Raw genomic sequence first — 24693 nt, forward strand, 5'->3', positions numbered from 1 at the left:
GACTGATCCCTATGACAGTTCTTCTTTCTCTATATGTATTAGGTGACTGATCCCTATGACAGGTGTTCTTCCTCTACATGTATCAGGTGACTGATCCCTATAACAGTTCTTCTTCCTCTACATGTATCAGGTGACTGATCCCTATTACAGTTCTTCTTCATGCTTTCTCTATGTATCAGGTGACTGATCCCTATGACAGTTCTTCTTCCTCTACATGTATCAGTTGACTGATCCCTATGACAGTTCTTCATGCTTTCTCTATGTATCAGGTGACTGATCCCTATGACAGTTCTTCTTTCTCTATATGTATTAGGTGACTGATCCCTATGACAGTTCTTCCTCCATGCTTTCCATATGTATCAGGTGACCGCTCCCCATCTCCATGACATCCTCGGCTGTCCTCCCTTCGGCTGTCCTTCTCTCTCCGCCATGCTAGGGGGCAGCACTCTCCCGCCGCTCTTCGGCCTCGCTTCTCCCTGTTCTCCCGGAAGCAGCTGCTAGGCCGGGCGCGAGTAGCAGTCAGATGAGCCGCTAGCCGCCGGTGACTAGGCGCTGCAGGCCCGGTGCCTGAAGAGCAGGGGCCGCCCTCCGGTGCTCCATCCCCAGGTACCAGCTCTCCGCCCGCAGGCCCGGGTTGAACCAATGCCAGAGCAAGGACCGAGGATGAACGGCTTCTCACTGGGGGAGCTCTGCTGGCTCTTTTGCTGCCCGCCATGCCCGAGCCGGATCGCCGCCAAGCTGGCCTTTCTGCCCCCGGAGCCCACCTACACCGTCCGGGAGACCGAGGCGACCTCGGGACAGGCCTCAGCACAGGCGGAAGAGGGGGGCGAGCCCGCGGCCTGTCTGCCCCCGCCATGCAGTCTGCACCTGACGGAGCGGGCGGACTGGCAGTACTCGCAGCGGGAGCTGGACGCGGTGGAGGTGTTCCGCTGGAGGACGGACCGGGGCAGCTGTCTGGGCTGTATGTTCGTGCGCTGCGCCCCCGGGAGTCGGTACACTCTGCTCTTCTCACACGGCAACGCCGTCGACCTGGGCCAGATGTGCAGCTTCTATATCGGCCTGGGCTCCCGGATCAACTGCAACGTCTTCTCCTACGACTACTCCGGCTACGGGGTGAGCAGCGGCAAGCCCAGCGAGAAGAACCTGTACTCCGACATCGAGGCCGCCTGGCACGCCCTGCGGACACGGTACGTATGGAGAGCCGTCACCTACCCCCGGTCATGTCACCACATCTACCCCAAGTCACCACGGGGGATGCTGGGAGTCACAGTCACTACGGGGGATGCTGGGAGTCCCAGTCACTACGGGGGATGCTGGGAGTCCCAGTCGCTACGGGGGATGCTGGGAGTCCCAGTCGCTACGGGGGATGCTGGGAGTCCCAGTCGCTACGGGGGATGCTGGGAGTCCCAGTCGCTACGGGGGATGCTGGGAGTCCCAGTCGCTACGGGGGATGCTGGGAGTCCCAGTCGCTACGGGGGATGCTGGGAGTCCCAGTCGCTACGGGGGATGCTGGGAGTCCCAGTCGCTACGGGGGATGCTGGGAGTCCCAGTCGCTACGGGGGATGCTGGGAGTCCCAGTCGCTACGGGGGATGCTGGGAGTCCCAGTTGCTACGGGGGATGCTGGGAGTCCCAGTCGCTACGGGGAATGCTGGGAGTCCCAGTCGCTACTGGGGGGGGTGCTGGAGGGGGAGCCATAGTCGCTACTGGGGGGGTGCTGGAGGGGGAGCCACAGTCGCTACTGGGGGGATGCTGGAGTGGGAGCCACAGGCGCTGCTGGAGGGGGAGCCACAGTCGCTACTGGGGGGATGCTGGAGGGGGAGCCACAGTCGCTACGGGGGGGGGATGCTGGAGGGGGAAACACAGTCGCTACGGGGGGGGGGGGGATGCTGGAGGGGGAGCCACAGTCGCTACGGGGGGGGGGGGAATGCTGGAGGGGGAGCCACAGTCGCTACGGGGGGGGGATGCTGGAGGGGGAGCCACAGTCGCTACGGGGGGGGGGGATGCTGGAGGGGGAGCCACAGTCGCTACGGGGGGGGGGGGGATGCTGGAGGGGGAGCCACAGTCGCTACGGGGGGGATGCTGGAGGGGGAGCCACAGTCGCTACGAGGGGGGGGGGGGATGCTGGAGGGGGAGCCACAGTCGCTAGGGGGGGAGGGATGCTGGAGGGGGAGCCACAGTCGCTACGGGGGGGGGATGCTGGAGGGGGAGCCACAGTCGCTACGGGGGGGGGGATGCTGGAGGGGGAGCCACAGTCGCTACGGGGGGGGGGATGCTGGAGGGGGAGCCACAGTCGCTACGGGGGGGGGGATGCTGGAGGGGGAGCCACAGTCGCTACGGGGGGGGGGATGCTGGAGGGGGAGCCACAGTCGCTACGGGGGGGGGGGGGATGCTGGAAGGGGAGCCACAGTCGCTACGGGGGGGGGGATGCTGGAGGGGGAGCCACAGTCGCTACGGGGGGCGGGGGGGGATGCTGGAGGGGGAGCCACAGTCGCTACTGGGGGGGTGCTGGAGGGGGAGCCACAGTCGCTACTGGGGGGATGCTGGAGGGGGAGCCACAGTCGCTGCTGGAGGGGGATCCACAGTCGCTACTGGGGGGATGCTGGAGGGGGAGCCACAGTCGCTACTGGGGGGATGCTGGAGGGGGAGCCACAGTCGCTAAGGGGGGGGATGCTGGAGGGGGAAACACAGTCGCTACGGGGGGGGGATGCTGGAGGGGGAGCCACAGTCGCTACTGGGGGGATGCTGGAGGGGGAGCCACAGTCGCTGCTGGAGGGGGAGCCACATTCGCTACTGGGGGGATGCTGGAGGGGGAGCCACAGTCGCTACTGGGGGGATGCTGGAGGGGGAGCCACAGTCGCTAAGGGGGGGGATGCTGGAGGGGGAAACACAGTCGCTACGGGGGGGGGGATGCTGGAGGGGGAAACACAGTCGCTACGGGGGGGGGGATGCTGGAGGGGGAAACACAGTCGCTACGGGGGGGGGGGGGATGCTGGAAGGGGAGCCACAGTCGCTACGGGGGGGGGGGGGGGGGGATGCTGGAGGGGGAGCCACAGTCGCTACGGGGGGGGGGGGGGATGCTGGAGGGGGAGCCACAGTCGCTACGGGGGGGATGCTGGAGGGGGAGCCACAGTCGCTACGGGGGGGGATGCTGGAGGGGGAGCCACAGTCGCTACGGGGGGGGGGGAGGATGCTGGAGGGGGAGCCACAGTCGCTACGGGGGGGGGGGGAGGATGCTGGAGGGGGAGCCACAGTCGCTACGGGGGGGGATGCTGGAGGGGGAGCCACAGTCGCTACGGGGGGGGGATGCTGGAGGGGGAGCCACAGTCGCTACGGGGGGGGGATGCTGGAGGGGGAGCCACAGTCGCTACGGGGGGGGGGGGGATGCTGGAGGGGGAGCTACGGGGGGGGGGGATGCTGGAGGGGGAGCCACAGTCGCTACGGGGGGGGGGGGATGCTGGAGGGGGAGCCACAGTCGCTATGGGGGGATGTTGGAAGGGGAGTCGTAATATAGGATAATGTCACCCTCTAGTCTTGTACAGTACGGGTCACACTAGTGCTGGGGATACTTGGAGATCACACCCCTTTCCAGTAGTCATGTCCCCATATGTCACATTTATTTATGGCCCATGGAAAGCCTTAGTCCCTCTAGTAGATGTCATTCCCGGCCACACGGGTACTGGGAATATTGGCAGTCCTTAGCTCCTCCAGTAGATGTTACTTACAGGTCATACCTGACACTACAATCCCAAGATGCCTTCAGTCTCTTTAGCAGGCATGTCATCACAGGCCACATACCTCAGGCCTAGTTCACACCATCGTTGAGTGGAGAAGCTCTGCTGGCTGAGCCTGTTCAAAGTGCGGAACTCGAGCAGAGAAAAAAATACTACAAGCAGTAATTTCTCTGCTCAACTCCTGCAAGACAATGGACACCATTCCAAGTCAGTGGGACCCGCTGGTGTCTGTGGTGCTCCTACCTATTCAGGGTCCGTTCCGCACAAAAAAAGAACCTAGTGGACCCTGTATGGTCAGAACACAACACGGATGTGACCTTACCCTTATTGGTGGGATACAAGGGGGAGTCCTTAGTTTGTCTAATAGTAATGTCACCCGGTGATATTGGGTTGTTCTCGGCACACTGGTCCATGTCATGGTACTATAGGCTGTACCCTTCTCTCAGTGGGCATCACTGGTTTCCTGGTCCTTACTAGTACAGGGCACATGTACCTGTGTGTGTATATACCAGCCACACAGAGCAGGATGTATACAAGGGGGGCTGTTGGGATGTATTGCATAGCTCTCTCTAATATTAGGTTTTGTTGTGTGTGTGTGTGTATATACTTGTGTTCATTCACACTTTGTGTCATTACAGGATATTGATCACAAAGGGGAGATTTATCAAATCCTCTGGAGAGGAAAAGTTGCCCATAGCAACCAATCAGATTGCTTCTTTCAAGCAAGGCCTCTGCAAAGTGAAAGTGATCTGATTGGTTACTGTGAACAACTGGGTAACTTTTCCTCTGCAGAGGTTTTGTTATACAGAATTTTATTAAAGGTAATCTATCAGCAGGAACGCCATACTAAGCTGCTGTTATTGTGTCATGGCGCTCATGACACTGATATTTTTTCCTATTATGCAGTTTTCAAGAGAAGTTGATTGTGATGTGCAAATTAGGAAGTGTGGCACACGGAGGTTATTACTATGCCCCTAAGTTCATGCCTCCTTATATTTAAATATTTATAGTCCTCCCCTGCAGTGATGGGGCTGAATCCAGCTCTGAAGACTTCATTTTACACAGTAACCATGTTGGCTGCCATGCTGAACATGTACCTGCGCAAGGGGGATAATGTCACTGCGGTGGAGTCTTATAAATATTTATAAGAAGGCGTTATTACAGGAACTGGCAGGTGTAGGGGTGCACTGTGGGCAAAGAATTGCCCCCCAGTGCACCAAATGCCCTTATTTGCATATTTAATTATCATTGTCACAAGCACTGTTATTATAGAGTACCCTGCTGATGGGCACCCTCTAATCTTAATGGGTTTCAGCAATCTTACCTTGGCTGGTAAAGCTTCAAATTGCAGGTGGCTCAAGCTGCACCCCTGTGTGCAATGTGAACATGGCCTTACGTGTCCTGATTATGCAGGGTCATATTCGGGTGACTGGCACTTGAGGTGGCCGCTCACCTGGGCATGTTATAAGGAGTCATAGGTATGACATTACCATACTATGTTATTTACAGGCTGGAGTGATCTGATAGCACAGGGCAGTGTCAGGGAGCGCCCCACACCTGCATCTCCAGATCATTCCTGCTTTGTGAAGGCAGTCATTATGGTGACAACTTAAAAGATAGTTGCCATTTATAGAAATTATATATTCCTCCAAGCCAGGGATGGGAAGTTCCATAAGACCACTACAGGTGATCATAGATTAGGGCAGCCCTTATAGTACAGGATTTTGTAATGGCTTGGTAAGTATTGTCTTATCAGACACGTCTCCTTTCAGAAGCAGTACTGATCACCCCCCCCCCAGGCACCAATTCTGGCTACCCAGAAAACAGCTGGTTTAGCTGGGCAAAGCTGTGAGCCGGCCTTTATACTGCAGGGGAAATGACAGGACAGCCTTTTGATTCCTCGAGTGGGTCATAAGGGAGCAAGACTCTCCAAGGGGTATGGAATGGGGATAGTTATTTGCTGTGATAGGGCTTATAGACCAAGTTACCTTCGTGAGTCACCCCTTTAATCCGTCATTTTAGGCTGGGTTCACACTTGCCCTGTGTATTCCATTGTTCTACTCAAAAAGCAAAACAATATGTGCAGACAGATCTGTTGTGCAATAGATACCAACACTGCCTGAAAGACCCCATTAACTTTAACAGGGTTCTTTCAGGTTTCTGTTATGATTTGCAGCATGCTGGGGAAAAGTGGGACAATTTAGTACAGTATTTTTGCAGAACCTATGAGGCACCCAATACATGTGACTCCAGCCTTAAAGTGCATGTCTTGTTAACATGAATGGCCTTTAAATTCTGGGAGCCATAGTTGCTATGGGGTACTGAGAGCAATGGTCCTTATGGCGGATGTTGGGGGCTATAGTCCTTACTGGGGTTACTGGGGGGCATGGTGGTTATGGGAGATACTGGGAGCCATGGTTGCTATGGGAGATACTGGGAGCCATGGTTGCTATGGGAGATACTGGGAGCCATGGTTGCTATGGGAGATACTGGGACCCATGGTTGCTATGGGAGATACTGGGAGCCATGGTCGTTATGGGAGATACTGGGAGCCATGGTCGCTAGGGGAGATACTGGGAGCCATGGTCGCTAGGGGAGATACTGGGAGCCATGGTCGCTAGGGGAGATACTGGGAGCCATGGTCGCTAGGGGAGATACTGGGAGCCATGGTCGCTAGGGGAGATACTGGGAGCCATGGTCGCTAGGGGAGATACTGGGAGCCATGGTCGCTAGGGGAGATACTGGGAGCCATGGTCGCTAGGGGAGATACTGGGAGCCATGGTCGCTAGGGGAGATACTGGGAGCCATGGTCGCTAGGGGAGGTACTGGGAGCCATGGTCGCTAGGGGAGATACTGGGAGCCATGGTCGCTAGGGGAGGTACTGGGAGCCATGGTCGCTAGGGGAGGTACTGGGAGCCATGGTCGCTAGGGGAGGTACTGGGAGCCATGGTCGCTAGGGGAGGTACTGGGAGCCATGGTCGCTAGGGGAGGTACTGGGAGCCATGGTCGCTAGGGGAGGTACTGGGAGCCATGGTCGCTAGGGGAGGTACTGGGAGCCATGGTCGCTAGGGGAGGTACTGGGAGCCATGGTCGCTAGGGGAGATACTGGGAGCCATGGTCGCTAGGGGAGATACTGGGAGCCATGGTCGCTAGGGGAGATACTGGGAGCCATGGTCGCTAGGGGAGATACTGGGAGCCACGGCCGCTACGGGGGGGGGGGGGGGGGGGTACTGGGAGCCACGGCCGCTACGGGGGGTACTGGGAGGGGGGGGGGGGTACTGGGAGCCATGGTCGCTACGGGGTCGCTACAGGTAATTATAAAACCGGGGATGGGGGAGGCAATGTGGCGGTGTGTGGGGGGGTGCGACGCGGCGAGGGGCGGTAGGGGGCGCGGCGGGGGGGGGTGTATGGGGCAGTGGCGGTGATAGGACTCAGGACCCCCGGACAGGAAGGGGGAGAGAAGCGGGTGGCGGCGGCGGTCTATGGCACCGCAAAAGCTGCTGCAGTTCATTGATTTAAAGCACCCGCTTTAAATCAATGATCTGCAGCGGTGTGTGGGGGGGTAAATAGCCGATAACTTATACCGGAATATCGGTATAAATTACCGGCTATCGGCCCTAACCTCCACAGATTATCGGTCCTAAAAAACGATCCCTAATATGTATGCCTTGTTGTGAGAGAACATGACCGGCAGAGAGTGGCCCTATGGCTCAGGTGTTATATCTGTTTAATATATAATGAGGGCACAGATGGCTGCTAGAGTACATAGGTTATCTTCTATACATTTGCTGTGTTTAACATGATCAGTCTGGTGACTTAAACTCCCTAAAGCGAATGTAGACATTAGATAAGAGTAGGTGTACAGGTGAGCATGGGAACATACATGTGATTCCTTTAGAAGGTAGATGACCTAGTGATCGCTGTCCGCACGTGCTGCTATGAACCAAGGAATCTGTGAAAGCTGTCTGACCAGCTGAAGACAAGATCACACATTTTTCCAATAGCTATGTACACCCTGATAGTCATCTGTCCAGCAATGCCATAGATGCTAATAAGTCATTAGAATTACTGCCGATCTGCTGGGGGTGAGGCTGGCAGTCATCCCCCTTCTCCCGGCTAAGCCTTTGCAGAATTCCCAGGGCTTTGTAGTCCGGTCCCATAGGTATGAGTAATTGTCATAATGACGTTAATAGGATGTGCTGGGCTTTTCATGGAAGGAAGCTCATGTATTCTGGTATCCCTCTTTCCCCTGCTTATGAATGGTTTGTCCTCCCATCCTCATTTCCCGCTGACCACATTGACATCACCGTGTGACTGCGTTTACCAGATCTTGACCTGAATAGGGATTAGCTGCTATGGCATTTCTTACTTCCAGTACTTATTGGGAAAAAAGTAGAGTTTGTTGTCTATAACAGTGAAGTTACATACAGCCATGTGTTCACTAGTGTCTCTGAAATACTGTGTTGTGTAAATAATCATTAAAACACTTGCAATGTATTTATAGCTAGGTACACACCAGCCTCACACAGTCCTTATCAGTGTTTTCCAGTGTGTCTCTAGCTGTTGCAAAACTACAACTCCCAGCATGCTCGGTAAGCTGTTGGCTGTCTGGGCATGCTGGGAGTTAAAGTTTTGCAACAGCTAAAGGTACCCTGTTTGGAAAACACTGCTTTTACATCGTACACCTGAGGATGAGCCAATAAAATATACAGTATAGGCAATGTTATAGCTGGCGTCACATGCAGCATTTCTTTGCACTTTTATGGTCTATTCAAACGTACAGTATCCTGCGCAGGTTTGATGCTCAGGATTTTCTGCTGCAGATTTCAATGTAAACTAAATGACTGATCACAGCTTCTAATCTGCAGTCACAAATCCTGCACATCAAATCTGCACAGGATCCTGTGTGTGAATAGAACCTTAGGGTGTATTCACACGTACAGTATCCTGCATATATTAGATGCGCAGGATTTTCTGCTGCAGGTTTCAATATAAACTAAATGACTAAACACAGCTTCTAATCCTGCACAGGATACTGCACGTGTGAATACACCCTTAGTGTATGTCCGCCACTGAAGGACCCTCTGTATTCTACCCAGTGCCTTTACATGTGCCTGCTCGGAGTGACAATACGCCGCTACAAGCACACAGTGCGATGTGCGTGTCGCAGCGTGAATGCGCAGTATACTCGCATATCGCGGCAGCTCTCGGCCTAGCTCATTGAGCAAGGGGAGCTGCCGCGATGCGTCCGAGTACACAGTGCATGCGCGGTGGCTCACACATCGTTTCAGTGTGTCTGCACACGAGCAGGCACATGTGAAGGCAGAATACAGAGAGTCCTTCAGTGGCGGATCCGCAGCGTAAAGTACGCTGTGGATCCGCTCGTGTGAACATAGCCTAAGGCTAGAGTCACATATACCCTATACACAGCGTGTTTCATGCTGCGGGAAATCCGCTGCATATTCTCCCCTATGAGCAGACACACAGGGCTACCCGCGGGAGCTCTATGTGTGCCGTAACGTTTGGAGGGCGGCTGGCATGTCAGTCAGGTCGGCGTGCTGGGCCCACCTCCAAACCTTACTGCACACACATGGCTGCCATACATTGACTGCATAAGAGGTTTTCATGTGAGTCAAATATATAATTGCTACCATGGGCACACCTTTCCTATCCATAAGTGTATGATCATTGGAGGTCCCAGCAGGACCCCTGCTGGGACCACTGCCGTGTTGATCAGGACCCCTGAAGCTTTTGTCTGAACTGAGCGGCAGTGCATATATGTAAGGGTTGTGGATTTACACCTACAGCTTCATACTCTTAAAGGGTTACTCTGCTCCCCCGCGTCCGGAACATTGAGTTCCGAACGCTGTGTGCGGGCTTCCGCGTACACGCCCGCCCCCTCGTAACGTCACGTTCCGCCCCCTCAATGCAAGTCTATGGGAGGGGGCGTGACGGGCGTTGCACCCCCTTCCCATAGACTTTCATTGAGGGGGCGGGCGTGGACGCGGAAGCTCGCACACAGTGTTCAGAACTCAATGTTCCGGACGCTGGGGAGCAGAGTAACCCTTTAATAGCTAGGACTGCACAAAACAGGTACCATTAGTCTAATAGGAGCTCTAAATTTATCTAGTGGACACGTAGTTAGGAGTTACTCAGAGTCGAGGTGAATACATTGGATTGTGAATACATGGTATTCTTCCTACCCATTATCCTTGTGATGTGTGACTGCTAGGAGTACACGCCGTTGCTGTCATATATTGGGGCACATATCCAGGTGACCGATCCACTTTAAAGACAATGGGATAAAAAAAAGGTCTTGAGCAGGCCATACTCCATGGGGGAGATTTATCAAAACCTGCCCAGAGGAAAAATTTCCAGGTTGCCCATAGCAACCAATCAGATTGCTGCTTTCATTTTTAACAAGGTCTCTGCAAAATAAAAGCAGCAATCTGATTGGTTGCTATGGGCAACTTTTGATTTTGAGCCATCTCCCCCAACATGTTTTCTGTCCTCTATGGCTGACACATCTGCAGTCTCTTTAAGGGTCTATTCACACGTACAGTATCCTGCACAGATTACTGTACATGCGAATAGACCCTTAAAGGGAGATCTTTGACACACTTGCTCGGGACAGGTTTTGTAGCTCGTGAATGCTGACCTGGTGTCTTTTCTATGCTAAATATTATGTAACCGGAGATAGTCTTCCTCATAACAGGCCATTCAGAGCTCCTGTTGCCATGTTAGTTGTTGCACTTTTTCACTAATCCGGTCTTCTGTAATGGTTATGGATTCCTGCCCGTCACATACGCAGCATTGCCCCAGGTACTCGTGTGACTTCTGTATTTTTTTTTCTGCCATTGCCTCCTTGTGGCTGGTTAATCATTACTAACACGTTTCTTATTCTAGTGAGTGTGTCATCTCTGCCCTGCGTTACACGTATTGTATGCCATATCACCAACTGTGCCTAGACCAGTGTTTCCCAAACAGGGTGCCGCCAACTATTGCAAAACTACAACTCCCAGCATGCCCGGACAGCCTTCGGCTGTCCGGGCATGCTGGGAGTTTAGTTTTGCAACAGCTGGAGGCACGCTGGTTGGGAAACACTGGCCTGGACTCTGGTATTTCTAGTGGCAGGGCAGGTGAGGTGAGAGGGGCAGACAAGGCTGTGGGCTCATTACACCCTCCAACTATGTCCTAAGTAGCTGCCCGTCAGGGTATGTGCTAATAACATTTCATGGCTTGTTAGTCTTCTGGGTAGCCTAAGGCTCTGTGAAACTCAAGGAAGCCAAGACATGTGAAAATAGATTTTCCGCAATATCCCTGCTGTCCTGTGTATGTGCTGGTCCTAATGATCCCGCTCTTCATCTCTCGCTCTGTCACTTAGAATTACAGGGGATCTCATGCACTTAGGAGTTTCCTTTCTGTTCTGCTTTTAATTTAGAGGCTCCCCCCATCCTTACGTTTCCTGGCTTGTGTTTTAAGTAATAAATCTTAAGCTTGCGGAAAAATGGCCGTACTTGAAACAATGACATTTAACTCTCAGCAAGAACCTTTTATCCTTGTATATACCTCTTTACTTATATTTAGATACCATGTTGGTTCCTGGTGGGATTATGACAATCTGCATCCTCCCAAATGTCAATACTTAATATATGACCTCCTCTTGTTTTCTGTTGCCAACATCTTTTCATTGGTCACTTACTAACCTCACGTGTGAGAAATGATTGTTCTTAAAATGTGAAACCTTTTCACGTTGTTGTTTTGTATGTACAAAACCCACCACCGATAATACAGCATAGGGTTAATAACCTTTCACACTGTTGTCTCCTTTGTCAGAGGAAAGTGACAACAACCTACAAAAATTGGGGCCACCAATAGAAAACACTATAAGAACAAGGGCTCGTTCACGTTACACGGCAGTCCGTTGGCAAGTTTGTTGGTATGATGGGAGTTTAGGGCCCCGTTCACACTACGGAATTCTCGCGGCTGAATTCCGCGAGCGGAGATTCCGCCTGGCGGCAGCCGCTGGGGGTGCTGCGGCGCTAGGGCCGCGGGGCACTGAGCCGTCACCATTGATGGCTATGCAGTGCTCGCGGAATCCGCGCAAAGAATGAACATGTTCTTTCTTTGCGCTGAACAATTTCAGCGGCGGAATTGTCCGCCGCGGAAATTCCGCAATGTGAACGGGTCTCGCGAAGACCCATTCACACTAATGTTAAGTTCACACCGTGGAATTCCGTGAGAATTCCGTAGTGTGAACGCATCCAAAATAGTGCATGCGCAATTTTTTCTCCCCGGTAAATTTCCAGATCCTTGACGGACCTTATTGAAGTCAATGGGATTTGTTGGGACCCAGTGGCGTCCGTTGTGCTCCCGACCATTTGGCACAAAAAAGTAGATCGGGCCCTTAACGGGACGGTGCACGACGACAATGTGAACTTAGCCTTACAGCACATAATAGGTAAAAAGCAACAACTAAAGAAGGGCGCTCTCGTGGTAGTCCCGGGCAGTGTAACAGTACAATGAGCAGAAAAAAACATACTAATGTAATGGTGTATGTAAGGTGCGGACAAGTGCAAATAATAATTGTATAGACGGTGCAATAGAACAAAGCTGCAGAGAGAAAACGCTATGTGTAGAAAGTGCGAGTGCAAACAACTAAATATCTATAATCTGGGGGAGGGTTATCTTACTTAAACACGTAGGTGCTGGCGTTCCCTTGGCAGATCGTCACTTTGTTGGTATGCAGGCACTTTATGGTGGTTGTATATTTAGTTGCACTTGTACTTTCTACTCATTGGGGGAGATTTATCAAAATCTGTGAAAAGGAAAAGTTGCTCATGGCAACCAATCAGATCGCTTCTTTCATTTTGCAGAGGCCTTGTTAAAAAATAAAAGAAGCGATCTGGTTGGTTGCTATGGGCAACCTTTCCTCAGGACAAATTTTGATAAATCTCCTTATTGAGTCCACTCTCTCTAGCTTTGTGCTATTGCATCGTCCATACCGGTGTTTCTTAACATGTGCCTCCAGCGTTTGCAAACCTACAACACCCATTATGCACCTGCTGGGAGTTGTAGTTTTGCAACAGCTGGAGGTCCACAGTTTGGAGACCACTTGACCACAGGATAGGGTCTGATTTGGGGGGGGGTCCAACCGGGAGGATGCCCCTGCGATCTCCTGGAGAGCCAGAGATACACAAGTGCTGCACTCATGTGTCTCCAGCAATCCCATAGAGCTGCATGGAGGGGGAATGCTGACACCCACCATGCACTAGGGGAGCCAGGGTGCCCTACAAGAAAATCGCGAAGTAGCTGAGTACTCTTAAGGGGTTGTACAAGATTAGAAAGCATGGCTACATTTGCGTATGTGGTCATGCAGCTCCATTCACTTTATAGGGTCTTAGCTGCTATACCAGATACAGCTCATGTGGTGCTTTAAAAAAAAAAAAAAAATTCTGGACAACCCCTTTCACCTGGGAATGTTCACAGAATTCCGTGGTGTGAACTTAACATTAGTGTAAATGGGTCTCCGCGAGACAAGTTCACACTGTGGAATTTCAGCTGCTAAAACTGTTCCGCACAAAGAAAAAGCATGTTCATTCTCTGCGCGGATTCCGCGAGCAATGGTGATGCCTAAATGCCCCGAGGCCCTAGCGCTGAAGTATTCTGCAGTGTGAACACACCCTAAAGGTGACATTGGAACCTGCCAGAATGACAAACAAGGTGTGGTCTTTAGCAGAGTGCATTATCTGAGTGTGCACTAGTCTTAGCAGCTGCTGTGTGTCGCCATCAAGTCATGGGTGATACTTTTCTGACCTTTGTACCAGATACCATACGGTCTTATTGATGGGAAGCCTAAGTTCACACTGCAGAATTTCTGCTGGAGATCGAGCCGGCGGTGCTAGGACCGAGCAGACTGCATTGCTGCCCCCCATAGACTGCAATGCATTTCTGGGTGGATCTTTGAGATCTGCTCAGAAATCCTTTGCCATCTATGGGGACGGCAATGTAGTCCGCGCGGTCCTAGTGCCGCCGGCTCGATCTCGGCAGAAATTCTGCCCAGAAATTCCACAGTGTGAACCTAGCCTTAGAAATGACTTTTCCTTTGATATTTTTGTGATCCCATGGTGCCGTAGATTAGTATGTTTGCACTTTCTGAAGATGTCATAGCAGAGAAAGCTCTTTGTAACGTTCCAAAGGACATAACTGAGCGGTTCAGTAACTGTTAGGGCTTATAGTATTGTCAGGTGGCCTGCAGCTTCTCACCATTGGATGGGAGTAATCCTGGTGGACATCAGCCTGTTGTGATGAAATGCATGTTTTTGCCTTCTCCATGTTGTAATGGATAGCTGAGGTTTATTGATGGCGGATGGATGCAGTTTATTTTATTTTTCTCCCCAGGCTGAAGCTTTAATGTTTTTAGTAATTGTCTGGGCTGACAAAGTCTTACTCACTGAATAGTTTCCTATTAGATGTTATGGTCTTGTGACAGGCTTGGGATAGTGCCATGTTCGCTGTTCTTGTCCACCATCACTCACTAGCCAGGCTATCAAAAGTTTTTAGGGATATATATAATTTTTTTTGTACCAGCTAGTGTCTACAGCAGTGTTTCCCAACCAGGGGGCCTCCAGCTGTTGCAAAACTACAACTCCCAGCATGCCCGGACAGCCGTTGGCTGTCCGGGCATGCTGGGAGTTGTAGTTTTGCAACAGCTGGAGGCCCCCTGGTTGGGAAACACTGCTCTAGAGCTTCAATAATCGGTACCCCAACACAGGACTTGACAAGTGTTATGAATCTAGGAGCTAGCAAACAAAAAGTTAGAAGCCGCACGCCACGCAATGTGACTTCATATGATCAGTCGATTGCATCCCCTTATCTCTCCCTGTGTTAGTCATTAGTGTCCTGAAAAGATTACTTGGTTCTATCTGCTCCTAGGAAAGCTGAGTGACAGCAAACATGACTCACAATGTGTCATTTAGCTTACCCAGACTCCTCAATGGCTGATCAGCTTCTATGCCATTCGAGAGTCTGGGAAAGCTGAATGGCACATGGTGACAGCTATATCAGGAGGACCAAGATTGGAGTGAGTGAGACGACTTTCACTACTGACTTAGGGTACGTTCACACGAGCGGATTTACAGCGTATTTTATGCTGCGGATCCGCTGGTGAAGGCCCGCTCTATGCTGTCTTTACATGTGCCTGCTGGTAGCGGCAATATGGCGAGACGAGCAGACACACTGCAACAATGTGCGCAGCGTACTCTCACATCACGGCCGCTCTCCCTGCTGTGAGCTAGGCAGAGAGCTCCTGCGATGTGCACGCATACTGCGACTCGCACATCAGTGTGTCTGCTCGTAGCAGCGTATTGCCACTATGAGCAGGCACATGTAAAGACAGCATAGAGCGGGGCCTTCACCAGCGGATCCGCAGCGAAATACGCTGCGAAAATCTGCTCGTGCGAACGTACCCTTACAGCGGAAATTCCGCTAGCGAAAATCTGCCCACCCCCATTCAAACTCTTAGCGGGATACACGCTACAAGTTTGCAATCAAATCTGCCGGTGTGATGTAGGAAATCCAGATTTCCCAGTGTTTCAGGGATTTGGGGTAATGGTGAAGCTATTTTCTCCTGTTTCCTTTTGTGATATGTGGTTTTTCCAATGTAAATAGTTTTGTAGACATTAGTAGGAAAGCTACTAGTACGTTACACAGTTTAGTGGGTTATCAGTCTGGGCTTCTGTTTTTGATGTCGTAACTTTTGTTTTCAGGGGTGAAAGTTTCTTTTCCTAGACTATTTATAAGCTTCTAATGCCATAAAGCTAATATGTGTTCTTCCAATATTGACTGAAGATTATCGCTTCTGCTTATTGTTTCAACCTTTGTTTGTGAAGACAACATTGAGGGATTTCTCTGTAAGCTGTCATTACCCATGTAGAACTTCATGATCTCAATATGTGGAATAGAAGTAAACTAGGCAAGGAGTGTAGAATGTCACTGATAACCATTTACTTGTGCGAATGTTTGCCCATTATATGTATTTTAGGATCTCATCTGTTACTCTTTTACAAGAAAGAGAGGGGTCGAGTCATTATCCTTATTATGGGGATGGGATTTGGAGATGTAGAATCTTATTATTTTGAGTATTATAAACTGGAAACAGGTCTAACCTGTCATTTCTGTGCACCGCGGCTTTAAGCAAAATCCACTATTTTGACAGGCTTCATTTCTGCACCTAAAAAACATTTCCATCTGTTTGAATAGGGTTGTGTCTGCAGCGCCCTGTTCAGATACACAGAAATGTCTGCACCCAGTCTGTGCATGTCAATAATACCATAATAAACAAGCTGCACTTCTTTATTTTATTTTATTTTTTCCAACTAATTTTTATTAAAGGGGTACTCCAAAGGATAGGGGATAAGATGTCAGATCGCCGGGGTCCCGCCGCTGGGGACTCCTGCAATATAGCAAGCAGTACCCACCTGTAACTGCTTCCGGAAGCGCTGGAGGATCTCAGGCTAATTCCTCCCGACCACGGGGACGGAAGATCGTGACGTCACGACTCTGCCCCGGTGTGATGTCACGCCCCGCCCCCTCAATGCAAGTCTATGGGAGGGGGCGTGGCAGCCGTCATGCCCCCTCCCATAGACTTGCATTGAGGGGGCGGGGCGTGACGTCACTATCTTCTGGGGTTCAGGAGAGATTAGCCAGAGAACCTCCAGCGCTTCCGGAAGCAGTTACAGGTGGGTGCTGCTTGCTATATTGCGGGAGTCCCCAGCGGCGGGACCCCGGTGATCTGACATCTTATCCCCTATCCTTTGGATAGGGGATAAGATGTCTAGGGGCAGATTACCCCTTTAAGGATTTTTCATGGGTACAAAATCAAAGAAAGGGTAAAAGGAGACTGGCAGATAACTATACAAGGGTAAAAACCCAGTAGCTAACAGGATAATATATCATTGAAATATAACAGGAGCTGTAAAAGGCCCACAACAGCACTAAAGCAAGGTGAACGCCCCCTAACCAGGGTCGGACTCAAAAGACAATAATGCGAACCATTAAAGAGACTTATGAATATTAAAGTCAGTTACCCAGCAGAGGCATTCAAATAGGCCCAAAGGGCCACAAACAAAGGAGGGGAAAGGGGAGGGGGGGGTGGGGGGGGGAGAGAGAAAAGAACAAAGAGGGCTCTACGTAGACAAACACACAACAATCACAAGACCAAGAGGGAAAAAGAGAGAGAAAGGTAAAAAAGAGAAAGGATAAGGCAGGAGAGATCAAGGTGGTTGTCAATCAGAAAAGCGGTCCCATGGTTCCCAGAGAGGAATGAGGGAATGGAGTTATGTAGAGAGGCCATCAGGTATTCCATAGAGCGGATCTCACAAAGACAGGATAACAAATCAGTCTCCGAGGGAGGAAGAGTCCTCTTCCAGCACTTGGCTATTCGGGTTTTTTCAGCTACAAGCTGCACTTCTTTATATGAATGGTGTGCCATTGGGTGGGCTCACTTGATCCAGATGCATTTTGTGGGCATAATATGAACACCATAATATTTATTTATGTTTTTCTTACCCTCAATTGAAAGTTTGTTTTCAGGGATTGTGCCCAGCAGACCTGACATTTTCTTGTGAAGTTTGTTTAGTTGGTTACCCCAGTGTACAAAGTGTTGTAAGTAAATGGGTTGTGTAACATAACCATGTTACTCCCTGCAACAGCTATGAGACAGCACCCTGCATATGATTGTTAGTTTCCCATTGATTTATGGTAGGTATAAATCCATGTACACTTGATAGGAAAAGCACCGGATCTGGATAGATCTGTGGGTAGGCCTTTATAGTTTTTATCTGATCATTTTGAACATGACTGTTTTTGTGACAGTTGCAGTCTATAGGAATACATTACATACTTTACACTTTACTTTTCAAGGAACAGAACAGTCATGTGACAAATCTATAAAGTTGTGCATAAAGTTACACACAAGCCTGGCTCTGCAAAATGTCTTTATATAGCTCAACATTTTATAAGGGTTTCCTGATTACAGAGGCAGTGATTGGGAGAAAAAATGAACCCCCAACCCTCCCACCCCTTCTGTTAATCCTGGCACAGAACCATTACTTTTGCTATTTCCCTGGTGGAAGTGCCTCAATGATGTTCTCCATAGAACGGCTGCAGTCAGGCACTGGTACCAGCAGTTGCATGCAAGAGCAAGTGTGCGTTGACATTTTGCTGGGGAATCCATTGTGACATAAGGGGGTGGGTAATGGTGTACCCAGGCTATCGTATTTATCTAGGGACTTTTGAGCTGTCTGTCATCCCCACTGCCCAGGCTTGTAACTATATATGAATTGGATGTACCCAGGACAGGAACAAACATAAAGTTGGCCGTAGTTTAAAGAGTACCTGCCACCATCTTAACTGCCTTAAATTATCCTCCGGGTATGTTGCCCTCCTCATTACCTGCCCCCCAACCTTCTTTTTAATTTTTGCTAAAGCTTTCTCACTGCCTGTGAGCTTTCTTGGGCAGAAGGCAGGTGTGACGTCAGCTGAAGCCTGCTGAGTAACTCTTCCGCCCTTCCCTGTTCTATGCTGTGCTCGGACGCGCACATAGAATAGGGAGCCAATCATGGCAGGCAGGCTGTGATTCCTCTCCACTCTGTTATGCACAGCACGAGGCATACATATAGGAGGGAGTAAACAGCATCAGTAACATGTATCCTAGGACCATCAGCGCTGCAGTGAACGCTGACGGCCGGACAAAGCTCATCTGAGGAGTGGGGACAAGAGGCAGAGGGGCGAGGAGAATCTCTGCTCTGAGAGCCCTGTGTGCCAGACAGCGCTCGCTCCTGCCTGCATGATTGCCAGGCAGAGAGTAAGAGCTGTGCAAAGCCGCACTCATGTCTCGCCGCATCTACACTTCTGGAGTTTGGACTTGTGCCAGTCCGGCACAAGTCCGAAAGCTATGCAGGGACTGCAGAGCAAGCAAGAACAGAGACCCCTAGTGGACACTATTTCAAAGCAAAAAACACATGGAAATCTTGATTTTTTTTTTTTTGGGAAGATAAATTTGCAGATATGCATAACTATGCATACTTCAGGAGTAACCTATCAGAAGTTTTAGTTGATGACAGGTACTCTTTAAAGTGTACTGGTATCTTTAAAATAACTTTTGATATGTTGTAGAGACATGTCCAAAGCTTCGCTTGGTCGGCCTCTGAGTTCAGACCCCAATCAATCGCTAGATAGTGTGTGGAGAAAAGCATGGCTGACTGAGACCATTCAATAGACGTGCAATGTAAGGTTGTCATTCTAAGCACGCTCTTTTCCTCTTCCTTGTGATCAGTCAGGGTCCACACACTTATACCCCAACTTTTGACATGTCTCTGCAACATATTAAGTTTTTTTTTTTTTTTTAAGTGACAGTGCCCATTTAACACTGTCTAATCTGTTTAGACCAGAGAGTCAAAAATATATATCACATATATCATTTACGTTTTAGTAGTAAATATTGCAGAATGGTTTTGTCAACCTTGTCTGTTTAGGTTGTGTAACTTGATGCAACTGACATATGCATTGTTAATATAGGGACCAGACAGACACGAATATCTCTTCTGTAAGTTACTGATCTGACCTAGTTACCTTCAGCCCTAGTGATGGCGTTTCTGCTGCCTGTTGTAAGTCTAGGGTTACACTGCTCATAAATAATGTGTTGAAAAGCTGCTCTATGGCAGTGATTAGTTTCACGTCATAACATTTTAGGTATTGATCCCAAAAAATGAAAATATAAATTACAGTGGCATATGTGGTCCATAGGGTCACTGTAGAGAAAAGCACTGTCTGCAGATCCTTCCTATATAATTGAAACAAGCTATGTTAATCCATACAACCCTGAGAGGCAGAAAGCAGTCTTTCAGCCACATCAAGCTAATAGAGCACTATGGAAGGTTTAACATTCAAGGGAGCTTTTCCTTGTATAAACCCTAAACATAGGGTTAGGATGTAGTAATTGTCACAGCTCATATCTAGGTCTACACCAGGGGTCTCAAACTCAAATTATCTGGTGGCGACTGGAGAGGTAGCGGCTGGGTGAGGCTGGGCTTCACTTAGGGTGCGTTCACACCTGCGTATTTACTGCTGCAGATATGCTGCAGATTTGCTTCAGCAGATTTTGCTGCCCATTTAAGTCAATGGGCAGCAAAATCTGCAGCAGCAAATCTGCAGTAAAAATATGCACGTGTGAATGCACCCTTATAATGCCCCCATCATCCACCAGCAGTAGCACCCCCATCATCCACCAGCAACAGCCCCCCCCCCATTCCCCCTGCCCCACTGTGGTAATAGCATGAGATGATCGGGGTACTCCTGCTGCAGGGGGCGAGCATTAGGTAGGCAGCAGTTTCCCCACATTAGGTGGCCGTAGCACAGATTCCCCACATTAGGTGGCCGTAGCACAGATTCCCCACATTAGGTGGCCGTAGCACAGATTCCCCACATTAGGTGGCCGTAGCACAGATTCCCCACATTAGGTGGCCGTAGCACAGATTCCCCACATTAGGTGGCCGTAGCACAGATTCCCCACATTAGGTGGCCGTAGCACAGATTCCCCACATTAGGTGGCCGTAGCACAGATTCCCCACATTTGGTGGCCGTAGCACAGATTCCCCACATTTGGTGGCCGTAGCACAGATTCCCCACATTAGGTGGCCGTAGCACAGATTCCCCACATTAGGTGGCCGTAGCACAGATTCCCCACATTAGGTGGCCGTAGCACAGATTCCCCACATTAGGTGGCCGTAGCACAGAATCCCCACATTAGGTGGCCGTAGCACAGAATCCCCACATTAGGTGGCCGTAGCACAGAATCCCCACATTAGGTGGCCGTAGCACAGAATCCCCACAATTAGGTGGCCGTAGCACAGATTCCCCACAATTAGGTGGCCGTAGCACAGATTCCCCACAATTAGGTGGCCGTAGCACAGATTCCCCACAATTAGGTGGCCGTAGCACAGATTCCCCACAATTAGGTGGCCGTAGCACAGATTCCCCACAATTAGGTGGCCGTAGCACAGATTCCCCACAATTAGGTGGCCGTAGCACAGATTCCCCACAATTAGGTGGCCGTAGCACAGATTCCCCACAATTGGGTAGCAATGACGTCGCTCTCAATGTGCACCTCCGCCAGGAAGTCCCCGCAGGCAGATGTAAGTAGCAGTTTAGTGACAGGGCAAGACTGGTTGCCCCGTCATAAGTGCACTGGGTCCCATGTAGCAGTGTTTGCCGAAGTGTGTGAAGTCTTCCGATATTTAGCCCTGCTTGTCCGAAGCAGGGCTAAATGCCTGAAGAAATAATCTGCCTGGTGCCCGGAACTGCATGTCCCGGGCATCTGGCGATACAAATTCCAGATCCCTGGTGCGGGCCGCAAAATTTCGTTCCCCGGGCCATTTGTGGCTGGTGTACACCCAGCTTTCCGAGATTCAAGAGTGGCACATCTGCTTAGGGATGCAGTGGTATGTTTTAACCCCCCCTCCCCCCCTGTTGTGCCTGCAACCGGCAATATAGAATCCTTTTAGTTCTGCTTTCGCTCAATGTTAATGACTCACAAGTTAGCTTCAATGTATTCATAGTAAAATCCTACAGCCAGGTATTTTTCTTCATGTGGTATGTAGTGTAAGCACTTTTACAGCTTGAGTAGTAAAGTGGGGGTTATTTTGAAAGATTAGTTTTTTTTCCCTGTACTCTTCAAACAGTCTGGGTTTTCGGTGGGGTGAACTCTGGCCCCTCGGGGTATCTAAAGCATCTGATGATGCGTGTTCTGATTTTAGTGATCATATGGTTGCAGTTAGCCGTGTCCCATACATAAGGAGAACATATAACGTGGCAGATTCTTCTATAGTACGTCCTACTAAGCGATAAAGGCTTCTTCTGAGCTTTTCTTTTACAGTTGGTATTTTTTATATTTACACACAATAATCTGCTATTATTACTTATTTGATTAGCATTGCAGGATAAAGCTGCTGCCTATTGGGGGTTAGAATAAATATTTTTATTCTTCCTGGCATATCAAGTATATTGAATTAGTATTTTTGTGCTGTGGTTTTGGGTTTCACAATATGTCTTTTATTATAAATTCAGTTTTTGCTCCTCTAAAGACCCAGAGGAGGCTAGATGAAGTAGGGGCATCCATATCCAGATAGTGAGGTACAGTATAACCCAGTGTTTCCCAACCAGGGTGTCACGATCACACCCTATCGGTCCAGCCAAGACGCTAGAGAGAGTGTGATGGTGCAAGGGTTAAAGCCGCCAGACCTCTGAGTATCCACTACTAGTCCCAGCAAGTCACCAAATTAACCCTTAGATAAACGTGTTTTGCCAGAGCCTCCTTCAGAAAGGTGAGCTCATATATTTAGAGATGAAAGACCAGAGCTGATTAATTAAACATTTAATCTGATAAAAGGTATCACAGTGCTATATATATATATATATATATATATATATATATATATATATATATATATATATATATATATATATATATATAAAAATACAGGAACAAATGACATACAGTTACAAAAATGTATAAGAGTTTAGCAAGGCAAGTTCAGAAAACAAAAGATGAAGTTCTTACAGCATGATGATATAGCAGTTCCAAGAGAGTGAGTTCCAGCTGTTCTTAGGATGGTCTTGTCAGCTTGTTGCCCAGCATTGAACACCCTGAGTCTAGCATTGTTAAATATTATATCTCCTTTTTGGAGGGAGACTCCATTCCCCCCCCCTCCCCTCTGATCCCACCAGGGGGGCATCTCTCTGCCTGGCCCTCTTATCTGGTTGATTATATGATGGGACCAGAGTGCATGACTTCAAAGGAGATGTAAACACACAGCCAGACCCCCCCAATAAAATGCAATACACAAAAAACACAGGATATACCGTCTTAATGACCCCTCACCCCCCAGGTCTTAGTTTATACATAGATGCAATTATAAAACACATGTATGTTTCCATAATCAGGCCTTGGGCCTGACACAGGGTGCCTCCAGATGTTGCAAAACTACAACTCCCAGCATGCCCGGACAGCCGAAGGCTGTCCGGGCATGCTGGGAGTTGTAGTTTTGCAACAACTGGTGGCATCCCGGTTGGGAAACGCTGGTATAATCAGAGCAGCTCTACTGTAATTGTCCACAGGACAGAGTGTCTCAGTGCAAATTTTTTTTCCTCCTAAAACGGTGAATGGATTAAAAACGATCTTAAAATATGAATTGAATGTCCTTCCTTTATGATGCAGAAACCCCCGCCAGCGTATCTTATGCAGCTTATACACGATGTGGTGAGCGGCAGTGCTGTCCGCCAGCGTATCTTATGCAGCTTATACACGATGTGGTGAGCGGCAGTGCTGTGCTGCTTCGGATGGTAATTCCTCTGATGTCATCTGAACTTTTATTGATGGGTTTTGCAGTCTGATATAAAACCACATCACCAGCACAACTGATGTATTATTGAAGCATCTCCAGGAGAAGAGTGCACATAGTTTATTGTGTTATTGATTTGGCAGATTAGAAATTCTGAATCATGTCACTTTATTTCTCTAAAACAGCCGTATCCATCCAGACCTGAAGAAGAATGGGTCTGCTGGATGTTACCCAGTACTATTCAGCCTCCCGTTGCACCTTCAGTGTAGACTGGTTCTTTATTTCAGTATATCACTAATGGGATGACACTAGGCCTTCCTCTATAGCAGTGTTTCCCAACCAGGGTGCTCTGGATGGAACACCCTATCATCTGGCAAAAATGGTGCCAACAGTGTTTCTTCCTACAAAGCCTAATTTTCTCTCTATTGTCAGTCATGGGTAGAGTCGAGTGAACTTACTGTAAATTGGCTCGTAGCAAACCTCGCAACTCGGCTGTTGATTACTTTAGTCTGCGTAAATTAGTTCAGCTTTCCAAGGGCTCCGGTTGCCTGGAAAAGGTGGATACAGACCTAGGAGATAAAAGACTGTCATCCCGGACTTTTTCAGGCAACCAGAGCCCTTGGAAAACTGAACTAATTTATGCAGACTAAAGTAATCAAAAGCCGAGCTGCGAGGTTCGCTACAAGCCAATTTACTGTAAGTTCGCTCGACTCTAGTCATGGGGAAGGGCATCTCATTTGGGAAATGATCATCCCACTATAGATTCTGGCTGCACACTTCCTGGGGAAATGCAAGGTCTCTCCTGTTATTTCAGATTCCTGTAACCCCGGGTTCTGGTGCGCTTGTCAACTCTGACACCTACTGTTATTCCTCTTCTCTCCTTCCTCTTTCACATGGACTCTTCCATATTGCTCTGCTCATGTGCGGACCCAGTCTTTGCCAATTCTTGGCTCTTCTTTTATCCTCCTTTGACCACACTTCCCCTGCATTTCTTTCCTAGTGCGAAGCAGATTTGGGGGATACATTTACCCCTAAAAAGTGTGTTCACTTATTTCTTTTCACTTATTAGTCCTCTCCTCTTCACCAACCATCAAGACAGGCTAAAAAAAGGGTTCTGCTTATGCAGGATACTCTTTCGACTCAATTAGATGTTACACTTTTATACCCTTTTTAGCCCTGTGTGTCTTCTGAGGTTGTCCAGCTGTTTTGGTTATTGGGAGTGGATCTAGAAAATGGACACAGGCATTTACCAACTTCTCCCTGCCCTCTGGCCTTTTCCTGTTCAATCTCTGTGACCTTCTGGCGAAGAGATACCACAGCTCTGTGACCCTGCATCTCATCAATGCTGCTTGGTCATACAGCCCAGCGCCATGGTACTGATCACTTAAATATTGATCACAATATGGACAAATAGACAATCAATAAAACAAAAGTCTTAGAAAACACCCTTTTAAGGGTACGTTCACACGTATGCAGATTTGATGCTCAGGATTTTCTGCTGCAGATTTAAATAGACCTTAAGGGGAGATTAATCAAAACCTGTGCAGAGGAAAAAATGCCC

At 49.5% G+C, this 24693-nt stretch overlaps 1 protein-coding gene across 1 annotated transcript in view; it reads left to right on the forward strand.

The window, feature by feature from the left end:
* Positions 1–286: 286 nt before the first annotated feature.
* ABHD17C (abhydrolase domain containing 17C, depalmitoylase) overlaps positions 287–24693 on the forward strand; it is a 47042-nt gene continuing 22635 nt past the window's right edge. Inside the window, exon 1 of the mRNA XM_056571963.1 lies at positions 287–1187. Within this exon, the coding sequence (XP_056427938.1) occupies positions 643–1187 (545 nt within the window). The 5' untranslated portion in view covers positions 287–642. The remainder of the gene's footprint in view (positions 1188–24693) is intronic.

Source organism: Hyla sarda, chromosome 4 (assembly GCF_029499605.1).
Source record: "Hyla sarda isolate aHylSar1 chromosome 4, aHylSar1.hap1, whole genome shotgun sequence".
Classification (NCBI taxonomy): domain Eukaryota; kingdom Metazoa; phylum Chordata; class Amphibia; order Anura; family Hylidae; genus Hyla; species Hyla sarda.